At 40.9% G+C, this 21386-nt stretch overlaps 1 protein-coding gene across 1 annotated transcript in view; it reads left to right on the top strand.

Moving 5' to 3' along the window:
• Positions 1–4072, top strand: part of LOC140741363 (serine/threonine-protein kinase 17A-like) — a 58040-nt gene extending 53968 nt beyond the window's left edge. Inside the window, exon 7 of the mRNA XM_073071513.1 lies at positions 538–4072. Coding sequence (XP_072927614.1) covers positions 538–793 — 256 coding nt within the window. The 3' untranslated portion in view covers positions 794–4072. The remainder of the gene's footprint in view (positions 1–537) is intronic.
• The last annotated feature ends 17314 nt before the right edge of the window (positions 4073–21386 follow it).

Raw genomic sequence — 21386 nt, 5'->3', positions numbered from 1 at the left:
ACATACTATCCAGACTTCATCATCACTGGTTCTAATTCAGCCTCCTATTAAAAAAGAAAATGCCCTTTGAGCAAAAGATAATACTTTGACTGCTTGATACGTTTTTGTGAAATGCTTTCTGATGCTGTTGATTTAGAAGACATTCATTAGAACAGCAACCTTTATGCAAATCTTTAAGCACTATAACCTCAGCTTCCATAAACACAAGAGACTCTGCAAATGCTGGAAATCTAGAGTAGCAGAAAGAAATAAATAGTTGACATTTCGGACCAAGCTTCATCACCAGGACTGGAAAGGAAGTGGGAGAAAGCCTGAATAAGAAGGTGGGGGGGGGGGGGGGAGCGAAAACTCAGCTTTTGCATTTTGAATGTTTGTGTTATAATAAATCCATTTCTCAGTATAATATGTTCAGCTTTGGGAATCACAATCCAAAATAAATTTTAGATTGACAGATGTTATGATTTTAGTTCAGGAATAAAATGTTTAAATGATGTTTGGATTAATAATTGCATTAATAATTCTCTTTTTTTATGGAAGGAAAAGGGCAAAGGCTGAACAGTGTCTCAAACACCCCTGGCTTTCTCCTGAAGTAGAGGTGAAAAAACCCATAACCGAGTCGGAGGAGGAACAATCAGCGTCTGAGCCGAACAGCCCTGATTCAGAAGAACTGGTGCTAATGGCGTCCTACACACTGTGCCAGCCTTTAGACAAAGACGTTGAGCGGACAACGGTGCACAAACAGTTCAAATTCAAGGAACCCTTCACAACGTTGCGGGATTTTCTGAGTGCTTGATGCGCATCGGACTGCTAACGTGCTAGTTTCAATCTAGCTACACAGAGCACCACATTTGCTGGTTGCTCAGAGTGCCACATGGCTGAATGCTCTGTAGGCTTTCATTATCTTGGACAATTAACTTTTTATTGGGCACAAGCCTGGTGTAATATAGAATGAATAGCCTGAATTGAGCACATGGTTTTAAGGTGAAATGTATAACCTTTTTCTCGGGAAATGGTGCCCTCCTAAGCATAGTGATTAAGCTGAGAGACTGGTATAGGGAAATCCTAGCTGAAGCCATAGCACCTTTGCCGATTGGATGTATGAATCAATATCATGCCCTTACCTACCATTGCTAGGTAACTAGTTGCAGTGGTTGAGTTACAGAAGATCTTTGCCAGAAATGGTGCAGGCCAATATTGGGTTAGCATTTTCACTGTCTCCTGGCACTTAGGTCCTGTCAACCAATAGATTTTATTGAACAAAACGGCACTTCTCAATTCAGCAAAAGCAAATCTTGCATTAAGTTTGAGTGCAATTTGACTATTTGGTGGAAGGTGCCTCCTTTTACTTTGTACATTGTAACTGGAGAATGCAGTTTATGCTAACGAGCAAAAGCTCCAACAATCCCTACGGCACCTCATTTTCCAGGCCTGTTTTATACTTGCCTTCTTCCTAAATAGAAAGGGAAATAATGTGTGGTATTTAAAACTGTTTTTTTTTAAACAAGATCAGCAAAGTTTGGATTTGATGTAAAAGTATCAGTTTCTACTAGGTAGGCTGCTGTTTATAATTTCAAGGCTTACAATAATAATGCTGCATGCTTTGTGCAGTGTTCAGTTTTTCAGTTCACATTAAATTCCATTCCATATAAAATCTGATTTGCCCTGTTCCTGCAATTATAAAATACAGAACCATAGCTCTTTTTATTAAATTAGGAAGGAATTCTAGGAGATCCAAAGTAAGATTGGTGGGTCTAAAATTCAAGTAATGAAGTGAAACAATAATGGTGCTTCTGTGGCTACAGGACACACTATGCAAATTTCCTTGTAAAGCTATACATTGGAATGTGTGGAGCTGCAATGAAATAATAGCACATAAAGTATTAGTGCACATGTAATTGTCTTTTTCAGGCCTAGGGAAAAGGAGTGCCTTTTTACTCTTATTTATTGTATCTTGTTGGTTTAACAAGAACCATTATTGAAAGATTTTTTTTGGCAGGGAATAGAACGTGTTTTCTTTCTTTAAAGAATACTCCAGAAACATTGGCTTTGTTATTCTAGGAATCTGACATTTATCCTGGTTATTAACTTGTGGCTCACTTCTTCCTATTATCAATTTTGGAGCTCTTGTGACGGTGAGGCATGTATCAGGCGTTTGCGCGTTTTTTTAGATTGTTAAGCACCACTTTAAACTGAGTATTCAATGGCTGGGCTAGAAGGGTTTTACTGAGCACCTGTGGGGCCTATGTAGCAGATATATAAATTGTCACTTTACTTTAGTCACTGAAGCTAGATAAAATATTCATGAGTAAGTTGCTATAGGATAGATAGCAAGAGATCCACTTTGTACCTTGGACCACCGGAGTTTTAAACAAATGAATGAGTCACAATTATAAGAGTGGGCCAATAATGTACAGTTGTTCACTTTGAGGAATAATTATTTAACGGTTAAGGTGTCAACAGCAATGCTTTCCAGGTATTGTTTTATTCTGACCTCATTTACACATTCAAAGTGAGGAGGGAGGAGTGGGTGGACATTTTTTTTAAGAAACATCTTTTTCAACAATTAAACAGTCAGTATTTTCTGCATGATTTTTCCCTTAAAAAAGAAACTGAAAAAAAAAGTGTTGAGGCATTGATTGCATATTTAACTTGCACAGAGGGTTTTGCCACATGGCTGACAGGAAATCTGCCACAAAGCACAAGTGAGAAGTCTTTCATTCAACTTTCCTGTTGTACATCAGAACTGAAATATTTGAAATGGAGATATGGAATTTTGTATTGTATTATATTTTCAATGGTTGAATAGAATCATCAACTTATTTAGACATTCTTCAGGCAGAGACCATTAGGCCAATTGTGGCAACTGCATTGAACTGATAAGGCTGCATTTTGTTTGAAGTTTTGCCTGACTGCTTTAAAGTAATTTGATGATTAATCAGTACAATTGCAGGAGTTTTCTGCATTGGCTAACTTCCTACAGATCACATCTCCTTATTTGTCAGAGAATAGCAGCAACAAGCAGATTCTCTGCAGAACTGGTGTGTGAAATGAAAGGTCCAGGTACTGCTTTAGTGCCTCTCTGTCAATGCCACACAGACAATTTTAGGATTGAATTACTCATAGATAAAGCTTTCACAGGATATTAAAATGTATTGTTATTGACTGAATACAATAGTTGTACTATAAATTTATTTGTATCAAAAAATGCACCTGCAATATTGGTGAAAACTATTTTTGGGGGGAGGGATGGGGTTGCTTATGTTTTAACAAAACTGCCAAAGCCAATTGTTTGCTGATGCCACTTAATTTGTTGAAGGCAGTACCTTTGTTATTCTAATAGTCATTATTCTGTTTATTTTAAATGGATTAATGATAAAGTAGCAAATATGTCTTCTATCAGAAGTGATGTCAATCTGGCTTCAGAGATATTATTTGAATTTTGTTATCATGTGGACATTTAACACAATTGCATTGAATGCAGTCAGTTGGATGGTTTAAAAAATGTTCAGGTTCCATCAGCAAAGAACATCAATTATGTTATCAAGAGCAGAAGAATAGGCAAGATCTGTTAAATGTGTTCTGTCTGTTGATTACAACTACATGTGGTTCAGAGAAGTCAAGAAAAGATGTGTTAAAATGAAAAACATATAAACCATCTGGGGTTAAGAAGGGGTTAAGATTGTTGCATCCTTTGTTTGAGTAATCGGATTAGAAGAAAGTATTCCTTCTGTCAAACAATTGTAGCTTGTTTCTTCTGTAATGGAAAAAGTGTAAAATTTATGTAAAACAATCAGATTAACAAGTATAAAGTTGACAATTAACTACTGAAATTCTATAGGATGGTTGGCAGTTCTTGGTCATATAAGGTTTGTTGGACCAAATCTTTGAACTATAATAATTGTATTATTTCCTTTTAAAATACTGTCAACTTTGTTATCAGCACCTCCACAAATAATATAATGTACAATATGTTTATGCAATAGTTGTGATAGCCAAAACTGATGACAAAGGTACTGTTTAATGTTTTTCATGTAATGTGTTGACTTTTTTACAATAAAATATTATTAAAGTCCATTAGCTTATTTTCAGTTTTATGAAAATCAGTTTGCAAAGCTATTATGAATGACACCAAGACAATTTGCAAAAAGTAGACTTATCCCCTGAAATACAGAAAATTAAAACGATGATCAGTTGTTTAAATTTGAAAGATTTTGTAGCATAGTAGGAGAGGGGGTCCATAATAAAGGAGAAAAGTATCTTTGCACAAAGGTTTTCAAAAATTTGAAATGCCTATGATCAGGGTTATTGAAGTTGTATCATTTGAACATTTCAAAATTGACCTGTTTGATAGTTGTATTTGGATGAATGTATTGTGTTTCAGAACTCAGGTAATAGGGTATTGGGCTCAGTCAGACATTAGCCATTCAATTAGGTAATGGCCTACTCTAATCCTGCTTTGCATTTAGTGCAAAAACAGTGTTTTGGAATACAGAAAAATATCAGCCCACTGTGTCCCTTGCCAGTCAGCAAGTAAAAATTTACCAACCCTTGGTTTGTAGCCTTCTCTGTCTTGGCAATTCACTTGCTCATACCTTAAACATGAAAGCATTTGTACCACAATCCACATCAGTGGATCGCTCCAGATTGCAGCCAGCTTCGGGTCAAAAAGGTCTTCCTCAGATCCCCTCCTGCTCCTATTATGTTTTATGTAAGACTCAGTCTGTTTCCTTGGATGGAAGTAAAAAATCCCATGGCATAAATTTCAAAAAGGTCGGGGACTTAACCTGTATCCCTCAACTAACACTATCAATGCAGATTATCTGATCATTATACAATTCTTCTTGGAGCTTGCTTTAAACGAACAGATGTGTATAATGGTGGCCATCAAAATATAATGAATGCTTGTTGGCATCTTCTGAATATTCAGTCAGCTATGCCCACCGACTGCCAACTGGACTGAGACTCCTGCCCCACAGCCAGGAGTCTGGCCCATGCAGGCCTCTTTTAACAGTTCTCCTTACGATCTCCCACAGCAACAACCCATATTTCCCTCCTCAATTCTCATCCCTCACACATCCCAATTTTACAATATCCCCTTGTTGATAAGTCCAGCCTCAATTCTACCATCACTAGTCACTGGAAAACAGGTATTCCCCAACCCTCCAATCGATGTCCCCCAGATATGCTCAATTTCATACAGTCACCAGCAGCCTAGCATGTAAAGGAAGGGTCCTCTCCTACACAAGGTGAATTGAACACCATGTGCTCCAGGACAACTGAATCTCCAAGCAGCAGCCCCACTGTTACTGTGCCATGCACTGTTTAACATGTTTTAGCTGGGGCAGAGGGAATTGTACGCCAATCCTCTTGCCTTCAAATTCAACAATGAGCTTTTATTTCTGTTTCTTTTTCAAATGCCTGCAAGAAAGTTAATCTCATGGTTGTATATGGTAACATATATGTACTTTGATAATAATTTACTTGGAAATTTATTTTTTGATACCACCTTCTTCCCAGGACGAAGGCAAAGCTGCTTCTGAATTTGCAGAAGCATTGAAATTCCCTTTTTAAAGACATTGGGCTAGAAATCCCATTCAGCAGCACTATGTTTGTCTGTTACAAAAAGGACATGGAAAGTTACCACATGGATTGCAATATCCCGTGCAGGATAAGAGTGATGGATTGCAAACTACGCCCACAAGCACAACAAGCTGCATCTTCCATTGATACTTTTGTGGTCCGTTGACTACACCAGCTGCTCAAATGCGCACCAGCCCTCACATCAAAACAAGCCTGCTTAATGCATCTCTAGCACAATAGATTTTTGCACCAATGGGCTTTTAATGCAACATTCCTTAGCACCATTTAATTGCATGTTTTCCCAAGCAAGAAATTTTAGATCCGCACAGATTTGCAATGTTATTTTCATGTCGCGGTAAACACTCAGCAACTCCCAAACAGCAACACCATGAGCAAACAATGGAGTGGCATTCCCAGGAGAAGCATGACCTTAGCTTGCAGTAATGTGTCTGAGTGAGCTCAAAGCACCAGGAAGTGATGCAGAAAAGTCCAACAATATCACAGAAATAGACTTGCCGATGCTGAAATCTTGAAATAAGGAAAAAAATGCTGGAAGCGTTCAACATGTCAATCAGCAACATTGAAGACAACTTCTTAGCTCAATGACAATGACTTGGGGGAGATGGAAGACCTACATTGTGTGCCCAGAGACCCGAGATCTTTGGGCACAGATCTTGAAAAAAGTGACATAACGGACTTTTGACATCATAAACCAATGAGTTGTTTGTTATGTCTCCCCTCTTGCTGTGAAATGGAGACACCGCTTTCTCCCTTATTAGGGAGAGAGAGAGCCTGTGGTATGTCGAATACTGAGTGAAGAATGTCGTCTTCGGGGTAACTGCAAGCCTGTGTCTTTACTGTTGCTTTGCTCACACTTGAGTGATCGGTGGCGGGTGCCAATGCTTGTTTTTTTGCTGGTGGGGAGGGGGGATCATTGCTTGCTGCTGCATACACGAGGGAGGGAGGGGAGCTGGGGGGGGGCTTTGGGGTTCTAACATTTAACTGTCGTTCATTCTTTGGGGCACTCCTCTCTTTTCGTGGATGATTACGAAGAAAAAACATTTCAAGATGTATATTGTATACAATATACTGTATTCTGACATCAAATGTACCTTTGAAACCTTCTCATTAAGTTCAACAATTTCTACCTTAAACCTCCTCCAGACCAGTCTTCTATAGATTTACACTCCAATTTCACCTGGTTTCATTGTGCACTTTCATCCATTTTGCCTTCCACCCAATCACAAACATTTCTCTGCTTTTTAGCATTACCCAGCTCTGATAGAAGTCTGAACATTTAACCATTTCTCACTCCACAACTGCCATCTCACCTCTGACACTTCTAGTATTATCTGTTATTGATCAGTTAGCTTCACCCTCACAAGTGGTCTGCCAATCATTTGCTCATGTTTAAATCCTAAACCCAGCTATGTGAACACTGAAAAAGCAAAGGCTAGAAGAGCAGCAAGAATCAGCCCTTTGCTCACTGGAAGAATGGACGCTACAGAATGGAACTTGGGGATTAGTCATTGCCCTGCCAAGAGAGAGAGCCAGGAGGAAATAAAAGTCATGAGAAATGGAACCATTACTGCAAACAAACTGGAAGTGACTGGAACATCACGTACATTTGTGTTGCGAATACTGCCAGCATATTCTGTGCATTGAGATATCTTGGGAAGTAGAGATGCCCCCCCTGCAGTTAGTTATGGGTGGGTGTCTGCCGTATCCAACAATGAAAAGAAATTGGTGCGGGAGAGTTTTTGAAGTGGAAAAGCCACTGTACTGGGACAGTTCCACTCTCATGACCTCGGAAGCCCAAGTTCAGTGTTATGAGTAGTCATCACAAACTTGGGTCTTCCTCGGTTGCAATGACATCTTCTGTGCCATATCATGACCTTCGTTCTCCACGAAATGTTGCAGAACCATCTTCTTGGCCGTTGAATCTCACTGTAGATCTCATCCACCCAGTCCACTGGAGATGATTTCACATGCTAGGACAGGCATGTTCCTATCTCACTGGGCTATGAAGCCCTCCAGCTACCCTCACCTGGTTTAGCCCGCCTGTTGAAATGCTGTATGGGAGTGTGGCCACTGTCACATTCAAACAGCTACTTGGAGTCACAGGTGAGTATCCGATGGGGGCCAAAGGTGAGTGAGCTGCCTAGGAATTGACATGATAAGCTCCTTGGCAGAGGTGCTACCCCTCTCTGGACACCACATACACCCCACAATTAATTATAGTGATTTCACAAGACCAGAAACCACAGGAGCAGAATTAGGCCATTCAGCTAATTACATCAGCTCTACCCATGAATCAAGGCTGATTTATTTTCCCTCTCAATCTCATTCTCCTGCCTTCACCCCATCATCTTTGATGTCCTTATTAATCAAGAACCTATCAACCTCCACTTAAAAATACCCATTAACTTGGCATCCACAGCCATCTGTAGCAATGAATCTACAGATTCATCACCTCTGGCTAAAGAGATTCTTCCTCGTCTCTATTCTAATGGGGCAGCTTACTATTCTGAAGCTGTGCTCTCTGGTTTTAGTCTCTCCCACTGTAGAAAACATCCTCTCCACATCAACTTCATCTAGGTCTTTCAATATTTGGTAGGTTTTTACGAGATGCCCCTCATTCTTCTAAACTCCAGTGCAATGCAGTTTGAAAAATATTAATTTCATAGCTAGGCACCATGTTTACAAATGCTAAAGCTCCTTAGTGATCATTATCAACCCAACTAATTCATCGATTTTCATGACATTTTTCTATTTGCGACAAAGTGCTGAGGTTTTGGGTGTGAAGAGGTTTTATTTTAAAACAATATTCACAACTTTTTCCAGAACAATGCAATATTTGAAATGTAATTACAGTTGACAGAAAGACAACCCAGTCACTGATCTGCAAAGATAGCAAGTTCCCCCAATCATTACAGTAACTATGAATGTTTGCAGAGACAGGGACTGATTCAGGACAGCCAGCATTGCTGTGTGTATGACAAATTCCTTGGAGGTAACCAAGACCAATGGATGTTGTTGATATGACAAAGACTCTCATGACAGGCTGGTTTGGAAGGCTATGGGATCTAACGGGAGATAACTTACTGGAATCATATAGTAATTGGCTTAGTTGTTTGAAGCAGAGAGTGATGGCTGAGGGTTGTTTATCAGACTGGAAGTCTGCGTCTAGTGATGTGCCACAGGGGGTTGGTGCTAGGACCTTTGTCTGCAATGAATATACGGTACTGTGCAGAAGTCTTAGGCACACATATAATTAGGGTGCCTAAGATTTTTGCACAGTACTGTAGTAATTTTATGTATTACATTGTACTGTTACTGCACAAGAGAAACCAAATTTCATGACAGATGTGAGTGATGATAAACTTGATTCTGATATGGGTCTCTATTGTGGACTGAGAGTGGAAAAGGGGGCAGGGAGAGGGGAATCATGGTTGGGAAAAGGGGAGGGGAGAGGGGAGGGTGAGGGCGGCACAAGAGAGAGATTCTGTAATGACCAATAAACCAATTGTATGGAATCAATTGACCTTGCCTGGTGTCTCGGAGCTGGATGTGTCTACACTCACACCATCTGTCAACCCAGGCACTCTTTTCTCTGCCACCTGTCCCACACCCCTTCCACGGCGCTTCAGGCTCGCCATTCCAACATCCTGTCAGATTTGCAAACTCACTCTACGCTCCACATTGACAAATACAGTACTGTGCAAAAGTTTCAGGCACTTCAGCTATATTTATGTGCCTAAGACTTTTGCACAGTACTGTAAATGAGATGGATGTGAATTTACAAGGATATTTATTGAGTTTGCAAATAATACTGTATTGGTGGTATTGTGGACAGTGTGTAAGGTTACGAAACTTTACAAAGGAAACGTTATCAGCTGGGAATGGCAAATTGCTTTCATTCCAGATAAATGTAAGTTATTGCATTTTGGGAGATCAAATCAGGGTAGGTCAACACGTACAAACATGCTGGAGGAACTCAGCAGGTCGGGCAGCATCCGTGGAAACGAGCAGTCAACGTTTCGGGCCGAGACCCTTCATCAGGACTAAAGAAGGAGGGGGCGGGGCCCTATGAAGAAGGTGGGGGAGGGTGAAAAACCAATCAGAAGAAAGATCAAGGGGTGGGGGAGAGGATAGGCAGGAGAGGTAAAGAAGGACTGTAAGGGGAAAGCACTATGGGTAGTAGAAGAAGGCAGAATCATGAGCGAGGTGATAAGCAGCTGGAAGAGGAGGCAGAGTGAAAGTGGGGTGGGGAAAGGGAGAGGGAGGGAATTACCAGAACTTGGAGAATTCGATGTTCATATCAAGGGGCTGGAGACTACCCAGACGGTAGACGATAGTCAGGGTAGGACTTGTACACTGAATGGTAGGGCCCTGGGGAGTGTTATGAAATGAAGGGAACTAGGAATGCAAATGCATAGCTTGTTGGAAGTGGCTTCACTTAAAGGTGTCCTGGATACCAGGGAGGTTAGTACCCATGATGGAGCTGACTAACTTTATAACTTTCTGCAGCTCCTGTGCAGTGCGCTCTGCCCCCATACTAGAGTTAATGCAGCCAGTTAGAATGCTTTACATGATACATCTGTAGAAATTTGCGAGAGTTTTTGGTGAGATACCAAATCTCTGTCCCTGATGGCTCCATCAAGAGTTAAGGGAGTGCACACACACACACACACACACACACACACACACACACACACACACACACACACACACACACACACACACACACACACACACACACACACACACACACACACACACACACACACACATCTCCTCAAACTCCAATGAAATATAGCTTCTGTCGTGCCTTCATTGTAATTTCATCAATATGTTGGTCCCAGGATAGATCCTCAGAGATGATGAACCCAGTAACTTGAAATTGCTCGTTCTTTCCACTTCTGATCTTTCAATAAGAACCGGTATGTGTTCCATCAACTTATCCTTTCTGAAGTCCACAACCAGTTGTTTGGTGTCACTGATGTTGAGTGCAAAGTTGTTGCTGCAACACTATTCAAATAGCTTTTATGCCCTTTTGTCACAATCTGACATTCTGCCAACAATAGTTGTGTCGTCAGCAAATTTATAGATGCCATTTGAGCTGTGCCTGGCCACACAGTCATGGGTACAGAGACAGTAGAACAGTGGGCTAAACACACATCCCTGAGGTGCATCAGTGTTGATTGTTGGTGAGGTGGAGATGTTATTTCTGATCTGCACAAATTGTGGTCTTCCTATAGGAAGTCGAGGATCTAGTTGTAGAGGAAGGTACAGGCTCTGTAGTTTTTCGATCAGGACTGCAGGAATGACGGTGTTAAACGCTGAGCTATAGTCAATAAACAGCATCCTGCCATAGGTATTAGTATTGTCCACATGATCCAAGGCTGTGTAAAGAGCCGTTGAGATTGCATCCACCATAGACATATTGTGGCATTAGGCAAATTGCAGTGGGTTCCAGTCCCTGCTGAGACAGGAGCTAATTGCAGCCATAAGCAACTCCTCACCGTAGATGTGAGTGCTACTAGACGATAGCCATTAAGGCAGTTCACTCTCCTCTCTTGGGCACTGGTATGATTGTTGTCATTTTGATGCAGGTGCGAACTTTCAAATGAAAATCTCTCATTGCTACACAGCCAACTTCCCTAAATGTGTTCATAACGAAGTTTTGCAATAGCATCCACTCTTTTGTTGTTAACTCCAAAATCGAAAGCAGCTATAGAATAATCCCAAGTTTCTTGCAACCTAGGAAATATTTCATAAAACATGGTTGCAACCAGCAGTATCTTCGCCAAATATAAATTATTTATGAAGGGGTCCCTGGCACTATTGTTATAACAGGAGTGAAAGGACATGCTTCTAGCACGTTCACAATGTCGTTTTAAGAGTCAGACCCCCACCTTCTCTATTCTTTCATGCAGTCTATAACCTTCTGACATATTTGGGCTCTTCCAATCCTGAGCTCCTGCACATCTTTTTATTTAATCACTAAACTGCTGACAGTCTTGCATTCAGCTGCCAAAATCATAAGCTTGGAATTTCACCCCAAAAGTTCTGTGCCTCTCTTTCCGCCATTAAGGCTCCTTAAAACCTACCTCTATGAATGAGCCTTTGGTATCTGTCTCAACACCTCCTTGGAATGCAGGTTTTGGTTGCAAAACACACTATGAATCTCTTGATGGGGGGAGGGTTTAAATCATGTAAAGACTGATACACGGATGCCAATTGTAATTGTGAAGTCACCTTCTACAAGATTTTTTTTGTCACAGTGCACTGGGAACTTGGGTTAGTTACAACACTCACTCTTCCTTTACACGTCAAGCTTATTTCTATCCCAATGCTAATACCTTTAATCACATTCAGGTATTCACTCAGATTATTTAAATTTATTGCAACACTTACAATTATGCCTACTTAAAGCATTTTTTGTATTTGTTTATTATTTTGAAACAAAATTCTTCACTTTATTGCTTGATCAGATCTTAATGAATGTTCTGGATGCTGCTCCGTTAACCTTCCTGTTTGCTAACTAACTCTAATTAGATTTCCTGCAAACTGTTTATGTTTATATTGGTAAAATGAGTAAGTACACAGAAATGGTCAAGTTACAAGAACAGCTCACAATTTTTTGTTCATTCTGGTAAACAATAGATTTGACCTCAATATTTCCAAATTTCCATAAACATTACTGGAATTTGGTGAGCTTTGGATATTCACTGGGAAATTTTATATGGAGGAATACGCCACAAACATTAGTTAAACCCTTTATCTTTTATGGAACAACTTATCAGACTGTGAAAGTTGTGGAAGAGGAGTTAATCAAAGATCAAAGATACTTGGAGTATTGTGTATACAGTAGTTCTGATCTCCTTAAGCAAGAATATACTAGCATCAGAAGCAATCCAACAGAAGTTCACTAGGCTAATTCCTAGGATGAGAGGGTTGTTCTGTTGTGAGTGGCTAAAGAAACTACATCTATTTTCCTTGGGAATCAGAAGAATGAGGGCTGGTTTTACTGAAATGTATAAGACTCTTAAAGAGCCATGAAAAGATAAATGTTTCCTAGTACATAGAACAGTAGAGCACAGTACAGGCTCTTCAGCTCATGATGCCATGCCAACCATTTAACCTACTCTAAGATCAATCTATCACTCCGCGCCCACCCCCCTCCCACCACATAGCCCTCATATTTTTCTTTCATTCGTGTACCTATCTAAGAGTCTCTTAAATTTCCCTAAAGTCTCAGCCTCTACCACTTTCCCTGGCAGTGAGTTCCACACACCCACCACTCTCTGTGTAAAAAACCTATCTCTGACTTTCCCTCTATACTTTCCTCCAATCACCTTAAAATTATCCCCCCCCCCCCGTCTTTTCACCCTAGGAAAAAGTCTCTGGCTGTCCGCTTCATCTATGCCTCTTATCATCTTGTACACCTCAGGCAAGTCCTCGTTCATTCTCCTTCACTCCAGAGAGATAAGCCCTGGCTCACTCAATCTATGCTCAAAAGACATGCTCTCTGATCCAGGCAGCATCCTGCTAAACCTCCTCTGCACTCTCTCTAAAGCTTTCACATCCTCCCTACAATAAGGTGACTAGAACTGAACACAATATTCCAAGTATGGTCTGACCAGACTTTTATAGAGCTACAACATTACCTCACAGCTCTGGAACTCAAACCCCCAACTAATGAAGGCCAACACAACATATGCCTTCTTAACCATCCTATGAACTTGTGTGGCGACCTTGAGGGATCTATGGATGTGATTCCCAAGACCCCTCTGTTCCTCCACACTGCCAAAAGTCCTGCCATTGACCCTGTATTCTGCCTGCAAGTTCCACGTTCCAGATTGAATCACCTCACACTTTTCCGGACTGAACTCCATCTGCCACTTCTCACCCCAGCTGCACATCCTATCAGTGTCCCACTATAACCCTCGACGACCTTCTATACTATCCAGGACATCACCAACCTTTGTGTCATCTGCAAACTTACTAACCCACCCTTCCACTTCATTTAGTGATAAAAATCACTAAGAGAATCTCAAATGAGTGTGTATAGTTACAAGATAAGGGGCAGTTATTTAAGACTGCAGTGCACAGAGGTCAGTGAACCTCCGAAATTTTTGACGCCCAGACAGTTATGTGGCTGGATCATTGGGCCACTAAGGTTGGGCTTGGAGCTTTGTTGGGAGAGAAGAGAGAAGAGGTCGGAGGAGTCGACCTGGAGAGGGGCCATGATTCAATGAAGCCCGGGGAGATCGAAGGAGGATCGGCGAAGGGGGAACTGTGAGCTCCACCTTGTGCACATTAGAATGTTTCACTAAAATGGGCCCTTTTCTTTTTTTTTGCTTTATCTTTACTAACCCTTTAGTCAAATTAAGAATTATAAAGCTAAATCTTTTAATTGCACGCAGTGTACCGTCTGTTATTTCATGTTACTTATTTGTAACAGGGTAACACATCACACAGCATCCACACAAGCAGGGATTTGGGGGGGCTCACACTTCAATCTTCCCCGTTTGGCAGGGCCGGAGGGTGTCTTCCCTAGACTTATGCAGCTGACGGAACAAGAGTGTTACAGGTAAATAACCCCTCCTTCAATCTCAACAGGACAAACGAGTTGGTTACTGACTTCAAGAGAACTAGTACCATTCACACCCCTTTTTACATCACTGGTGCAGCAGTGGGAAGTTTCAAACCCCTGGGAGTGCAGATCTCACACAACCTCACGGTCCCAGAGCACATCCTACACAGTCAAGAATTCTCACCAATGTCTCTCCTTCCTAAGGAGGCTGAGGAGAAGTGGACTATGTACATGAACCTCACATCCTTCTACAGATATGCAGTAGAGAGCATTACAATATACTGCATCACTGCCTGGTACAGAATCAGCTCTGTGGTGGGCAGGAAGGCTCTGCAATGGCTAGTCAAAGTGGTCCAATGCATCACTGGCACCAGCCAACCCACCATCAGGGGCATTTATACGGAAAAATGCCAGCAAAAGGGCTAGTAACATCATGAAGGATCCCACATACCCTGCTCATGGACTGTTTGTCCCGCTCCCCTCAAGAAGGAGGCTACGTAGCATCCACACCAGGATCACCAGACTCAAAAAATTACTTTCCCCAAGTAGTAAGGCTAATCAACTGCTCTACCCACCCCACCAATCCTACTTTATCATTTCCTGTCGGAGTCACCTTATGTACAAACACTCTTGTGCCTAGCATCATTTTATGGACATACAATCAATCTTTGCAGATAAGCTATTTAATGTATTTATATTTATTGTGTTCTTTATCTTTTGTGCATTTTTTGTGCTGTAAAAGATCCAGAGTAACTATTATTTCATTCTTCTTTACGCTTGTGTACTGAAAATGACATTAAACAACTTTGAACAAAGTTTAAGATTACCCTGTCGATGTTTCATACCGAGACCCTTTAATGATGAAAAGTCTTGGCCTGAAACATCAACTGTTTACTTTTTTCCATAGATGCTGCCTGGTCTGCTGAGTTCCTCCAGCATTTTGGGTGTGTTGTTTGGATTTCCAGCATCTGCAGGTTTTATCTTCTTTAAGATTATCCTGCTATTTTACAGTGAGTACTGAATCCCTGGATGTTAATGTCAGTTTTGCTGTGTTAGAATAAGCATGCATAGAAATCTCAATGTTGCTGTTGGTTTCATGAAGTAATAATACTAAACATTATCTTTACCATAGCAAACATTACCAATACTCCAAAAGCAAATGGGAAATTTACCAGTCCTACATTCCTGGGGAACAGCTGGAGAGTGACAGCAACAATTCAACTTCTTGCTCTATTTAAGAATAACTCCACGTACTTGGAATACTGGATCTGTGAATTTATCTTTCATTCTCCAACACTGTTAATCCTCACCCTCAGGTTGTGTAACAGGAGACATCCTTTCTCCATTTACTGGCTCTGCACCAAGATGTCTTTTCACAATCACTGGGTGTACGATAAGCAGACAGACTGCTTACCATTTCAACATTTCATTGATGACGGTCTTCTCATTTTACACCTGCCTGAGGTGTTGCAGAGAAAAATGATCTTATAAACCTTGTTTTGATACAAAAGAATTTGGGTAACTCATGATTTGTTTGCAGAGTGAAGTAACCCTACAAAGTAGCAGACAAAAGCTCATCATGCTGAAAGCACAAAAGAAAATAAAGACTCAAATCTTCTTAGAAAGGAAAGGTGACTAGAGATAACCAACTCATGTTAAGAGCCTGTCTGTCTTGTTTACAATAATTGCTTGGGAAAATGCCAATATCAATTCCCATAATTTGATTTCCCTCTGCCTTAAACACTCATTCCCTCCACCAACGGTGTTTTGATAAAAGACATCACGGCTGTTCATTCAGGCTGCTCTACCGAAAACAAGGGCAATAGGTGCATGGGGCAGCCCCACCATCCTGACTTGGATATATATTACCTGTCCTTCATCATCACTGGGTCTAAATCCTGGAACCTCCTTCCTAACAGCACCGTGGGAAGGCCTCCACCTTAGACTACACTTGGAGCACTGTGTTCAGATCTGATCACTTCATTATAGGAAGGATGTCGAAGCTTTAGAGAGGGGGAAGAGGAGATTTACCGGGATGCTGCCTGGATTAGAGAGCACGTCTTATGAGGATGGGTTGAGTGAGCTTCGTCTTTTCTCTTTGGAGCGAAGAAGGATGAGAGGTGACTTGACAGAGATGTACAAGCTTATAAGCAGAGAGAAGAGTCAGTGCTTTTTCCCCAGGGGCAGAAATGCTTAATACTGTATGATACTTTCTAAAGGTGAGTGAAGGAATGTTTAGGAGAGACGTCAGAGGTATGATCTTTTACACAGAAAGCTGATGTTTCGGGCAAAGACTTTTCATCAGGGTGGAGGTGCCTCAGCCCAAAATGCTGCTGACTTATTTCCCATTTCCCTCCATAGATGATGCCTGTCCTGCTGAGTTCCTCCGGCATTTTGTGTGCATTGAATAAGGTTATAATTCATGGTTATAGACATGTTTGTTGCTGGTGCATGATGACATCATACATTTGTCAGTTATACTACGTCAAAAGTATCAATTAAAGATTAACTGCAGGGCTCAACAACAGGATTGATGTGCTTCACTAGTTTTGAATGTATAAAAGGTAAATCAGACCCCTTTCTGCCTGTGAAGACAGTAATCAGGATCAAATAATATCATACCCAAATCAATATCTTGCACTTGATACAAGATAGCTTTGAAATAAGCTCCCTCTTAGAAAAGACCATGCTCAGCTTCTGAAGCAAAGATTCCATTTATAAATGTTCTTCCGGCTCAGTGTGAGAAGCCTTAATAGCAGGTAATAGGTTGAAGCAATGATAGCGGCTCCATTCTAAAGGGATTGGACAGGCTAGATGCAGGAAGATTGTTTCCGATGTTGGGGAAGTCCAGAACGAGGGGTCACAGTTTAAGGATAAAGGGGAAGCCTTTTAGGACCGAGATGAGGAAAAACTTCTTCACACAGAGAGTGGTGAATCTGTGGAATTCTCTGCCACAGGAAACAGTTGAGGCCGGTTCATTGGCTATATTTAAGAGGAAGTTAGATATGACTCTTGTGGCTAAAGGGATCAGGGGGTATGGAGAGAAAGCAGGTACGGGGTTCTGAGTTGGATGATCAGCCATGATCATACTGAATGGTGGTGCAGGCTTGAAGGGCCGAATGGCCTACTCCTGCACCTATTTTCTATGTTTCTATGTTTCTATGTTGTGTTGAAGAAATATTGCAATTGTTGCATGCCTTTTCTCACATAAAATGCTAAATAAGGTAGAAATAATGATCTCATTATTTAAAAATGAGCAAGGGGGTTCTGATACTTTGCCCAAGAGTTTCATCTCAACATTATCACTAAACCAGACTATTGGATTATTTAGGAGCTTCTCAATTGGCAAATTAACTACCATTCTTTCCTCCTTTGCAATCATGTCCACACTTCCAAAGTATTGCTCAGCACTTTTGAATGTCATAGTAAGCTTATTATCTAAACACACCTTATACTTTAGAATAGTAGTGAGAGATTGCTGCAAACCCAAAGATGCTCCCTTTCTGATGAGGAATTAAACTGAGTCCTCATCTCAGGTGGATGTAAAATATCCCTTTAAATTATTTTGAAGAACAGCGGGAAGTTCTACTTGGCACCCTGGCTAGTAGCAACACCATCACTAAAACAGATTGACTTGTCAATATTTCATCATTCTTTGTGAGAGCTTGCTGTCCACAAACTATTACACTTACTAAGTGTATAGACTCAATACTTTACAACGCTGCAAGGGCCATAAACTTTGATAATTCAGCACTTGTCTTATTGATTAAATACTGATCCATTTAATGAAACCCCATATGCTGCTTCTTTATGGAAGTGGGTGCATAGAACGTATAACAGTACAGCACAGGAACAGGCCCACAATATTGTGCTGAACTAATTAATCTAGCAATTAAACACCTAACTAAACTAATCCCTTCTGCTTTCACAAAATGTCAGTATCCCACCATTTCCTGCTCTTGAGTGCTTCCATCCTATTTGCTTATTGCACCAGCCCTGGCAGTGCATTGCAGGCACCCACCCCTGACTATGTAAAAAGCTTGTCCAGCATGTCTCCTTTGAATTTACCCACTCTCACCTTAAACACATGCCATCTAATATTAGATACTTCAGCTCTGCGAAAAGATACCAGCTGTCCACTCTACTATTCTATCTATAAAACTCAAACAGGCCTCCCCTTAGCCTCAGCCGTTTCAGGAAAAACAACCCCAGTTTGCCCAACCTCTCCCCATAGCATATGCCTTCTAATCCAATTAGCATCCTTGTAAACCTCTTCTCTCCAAAGCCTCCACATCCTTTCTAATAATGAGGCAACCAGAAATGAATGCAATACGTCAGATATAGCCAAACCAGAGTTTTATAAAGCTGCAATGTAGCTTCTTGACCCTTGAACTCAACACCTTGACTAATACAGGCAAGCGTATCATAGGCCTTCTTTACCACCATATCAACCTATGCAGCCACTTTCAGGGAGTCATGAACTAAAGCCTGAAATCCCTATACACATCAACAGTGTTAAAGATTCCATGCAACAGCATAATATTAATGCATCATAATATAACTTAAAATGACATTAGGCCATAAAAGGGACTGTTAAAATGCAAACTTTTTTGTTTTATTATATCAATGTGAACATTGTTAGTTCAAAGAAGCATTGCTAAACATGGCTGTTTGGATTTTGCTCAGTTAAGTCCATCCCTTTGCCATGAATGGCAGCTAATCTAAATTTACAATCAAATCCTGTCCGGCCAACCTCTAACTTCCCAACCCAAGGATTTCTTACTGCCTTTTCCAATCAGACATTCAGCTGAGACAGCTGCAGGCATTTCTTGAATTATTACTTTAATAGATACGATTACAGTAATAACCCCATCATTTAAACCATGAAAATGACATAATTCAGATTCCATGCAACCTTACAATTAAACCCATTTAAGTTTACTGCACAAGGAGGCTGTTTGTGCTTTCTTAAACCAAGTTACCACAATCACACCCTGGCAACTGATTTTTATGAGGGAAAGTAATGACTCAAGTTACAGCAGTTATTGGTTAACTCTCCCAACATTTTTATCTGCTTTTCATTGTATATTCCCTAATTTTCCTCCCATTTCTTTCCACTTGTAGCATGGACATTTCCATCTTTTTTTCTTCTTTTACATCTTTTTATTTCAGATCTGGTTCTGCTACTGGTGGGGCCTGTTATCTACGTTCTGGCGGTGTGATTTCGGGCTGATTGGGCGAACTGGCGCTTTGCTGTCTCCAGGAGTGTTCCATGAGGCTGTAACCAAAGTGTGCCAGGAAGCCAGGAGACAGGTCACAGGTGAGCTCACGATCTCGCAGATTAAAGCACCGAGGAAGATTGAAATCTTCGAAGCAGGTGCGGAGCGCGAGCGGGTGTTCAGAGCCGTCTACTGGCCTCTCACTTGCTGCTGCCGGAGAAGGTGTGTGTGTTTCTCTCTCTCTCTCTCTTTCTCACTCACTACTCCTGAGGGAAGGTCTTTGCATTCTAGTGATCTCTCCCTCCTTCATTGCTGTCAGCGGATGGTGCCGGAGCAAGGTCTAATTGACTCAGATTGTAGATTTGGACTCTAATTCAGGTTTATGTGTTCTAGTTCTTGTTGCTCTATTTGTTGCTAATTTTGGGCAATTTTTGAATCAGGGCAGCCTCCAGATAATGAACACTGAACTGAGCTGTACAGAAATATGCCTTTTGATTTTTGTGTTTTATATTCTGTGTTTTCTTTGTTGCCATTAGTGCAATTACTTCTAGCGTGTGCGGGGGAAGTGGGGTTTGATGTTTTACTTCGAGCTAGTTGGTTCCATGATTCTTCTTTGTTTCGTGACTGTCTGTGGGGAAGATGAATTTCAGGGTTGTATTCTGTGTACGGACTTTGATAGTAATAGATGTATTTCAAATTATTATGTATGAATCTCAACCCTGAGCATTGACAGCTATCCAGCTTTTGGGCCAGACCCAATCTGTTCTCATCTCGTTCACAATTGTGATCTTTTAACAAAAATCAGAGAATGAATCTTGGCTTCTATATACTTAAATTTGTTGGAAACATAAGCCTTTGCTAAGTTCACAGTATTCTTGCCTCAGAGTCTAAATTAGGTTCAAACCCCACTCCAGACACTTGAGCACAAAGCCTGTGCTATCTGCTCTGTTGACTGTTGGTACTATCTGATCCACAAGAGGTTAAATGTGGCCCTGCCTGTTCTCTCAAGTGAATGTTGAACGAGAAATAGAGGACAAAAACAGGCCCTTTGGTCCACCCATTCTGCACCAGCCATGAAGCACCTATTTACACTGATCCTATACCTCATTTTATTCTCCCCACAATCCCATTAACTCTCATAGTTTCAACCAGTCACTTACAAACTGGGGACAATTTACAGTGGTCAACTAACCAGCACCTCTTTGAAACATGGGAGGACACCGTCATACCTAGAGGAAGTCCACACAGCCACAGAGGGAACACAAACTCCACAAAGACATCACCAGAAGTCAGGATTGAATTGTTAATGGTAGCTCTACCAGCTTTGTCATTGTGAGAAAAATTTCAGGTTGTGACTTTAAGGAAGAGCATAAGAGTTGGCCAATATTTATTTCTCAATTAAAATCTTAGTGGAATACTATTAGTTGGTCGTGAACAGGTCATTTGCAAGAGCTTGCTATACACAAGTTGACTATTAGGTTTCCTACATTGCAAAAGTAGGAAACCTCATTGCTCTCCGGTCCACTGCTTTATGAAAGGTGCTTAATGGACACAAGGTGAACACACAAAGTGCTGCAGGAATCCAGTGGGAGGAAAATGAACAGTTAATGTTTGAAACTTCCTCAGGACATTTTCTCAGACTCAATGAGCCCTGATGAAAGGTCTTGGCACAAATCGTTGATGGTTCATTTTCCTCCATAGACGCTGCCTGACCTGTGTTAATCCAGATTTCCATCGTCTGCAGTTTCTCTTGTGTCTCTGTAATGGATGCATTTTTTCTTTACCCATTGTACCATCCCATTTGTTGTCTGAATTCCCATCTGAATTATTAATGAAGACAGAGAGATGGACATTCCTTGGTTTAATTTATTGTACTTTCAATTAGATATTTTAAAAATAAGTGGTGTCCTATGCTCTAATCTATCTGATTGTCAATTGCAAAAGAAAACATGCCTTCTATTGAATTAGTAAGATACAAGGAATAA

Source organism: Hemitrygon akajei, chromosome 18 (assembly GCF_048418815.1).
Source record: "Hemitrygon akajei chromosome 18, sHemAka1.3, whole genome shotgun sequence".
Classification (NCBI taxonomy): domain Eukaryota; kingdom Metazoa; phylum Chordata; class Chondrichthyes; order Myliobatiformes; family Dasyatidae; genus Hemitrygon; species Hemitrygon akajei.
Note: the sequence above shows the minus strand (reverse complement) of the source record. Positions and strands in the feature narration are given on the sequence as shown.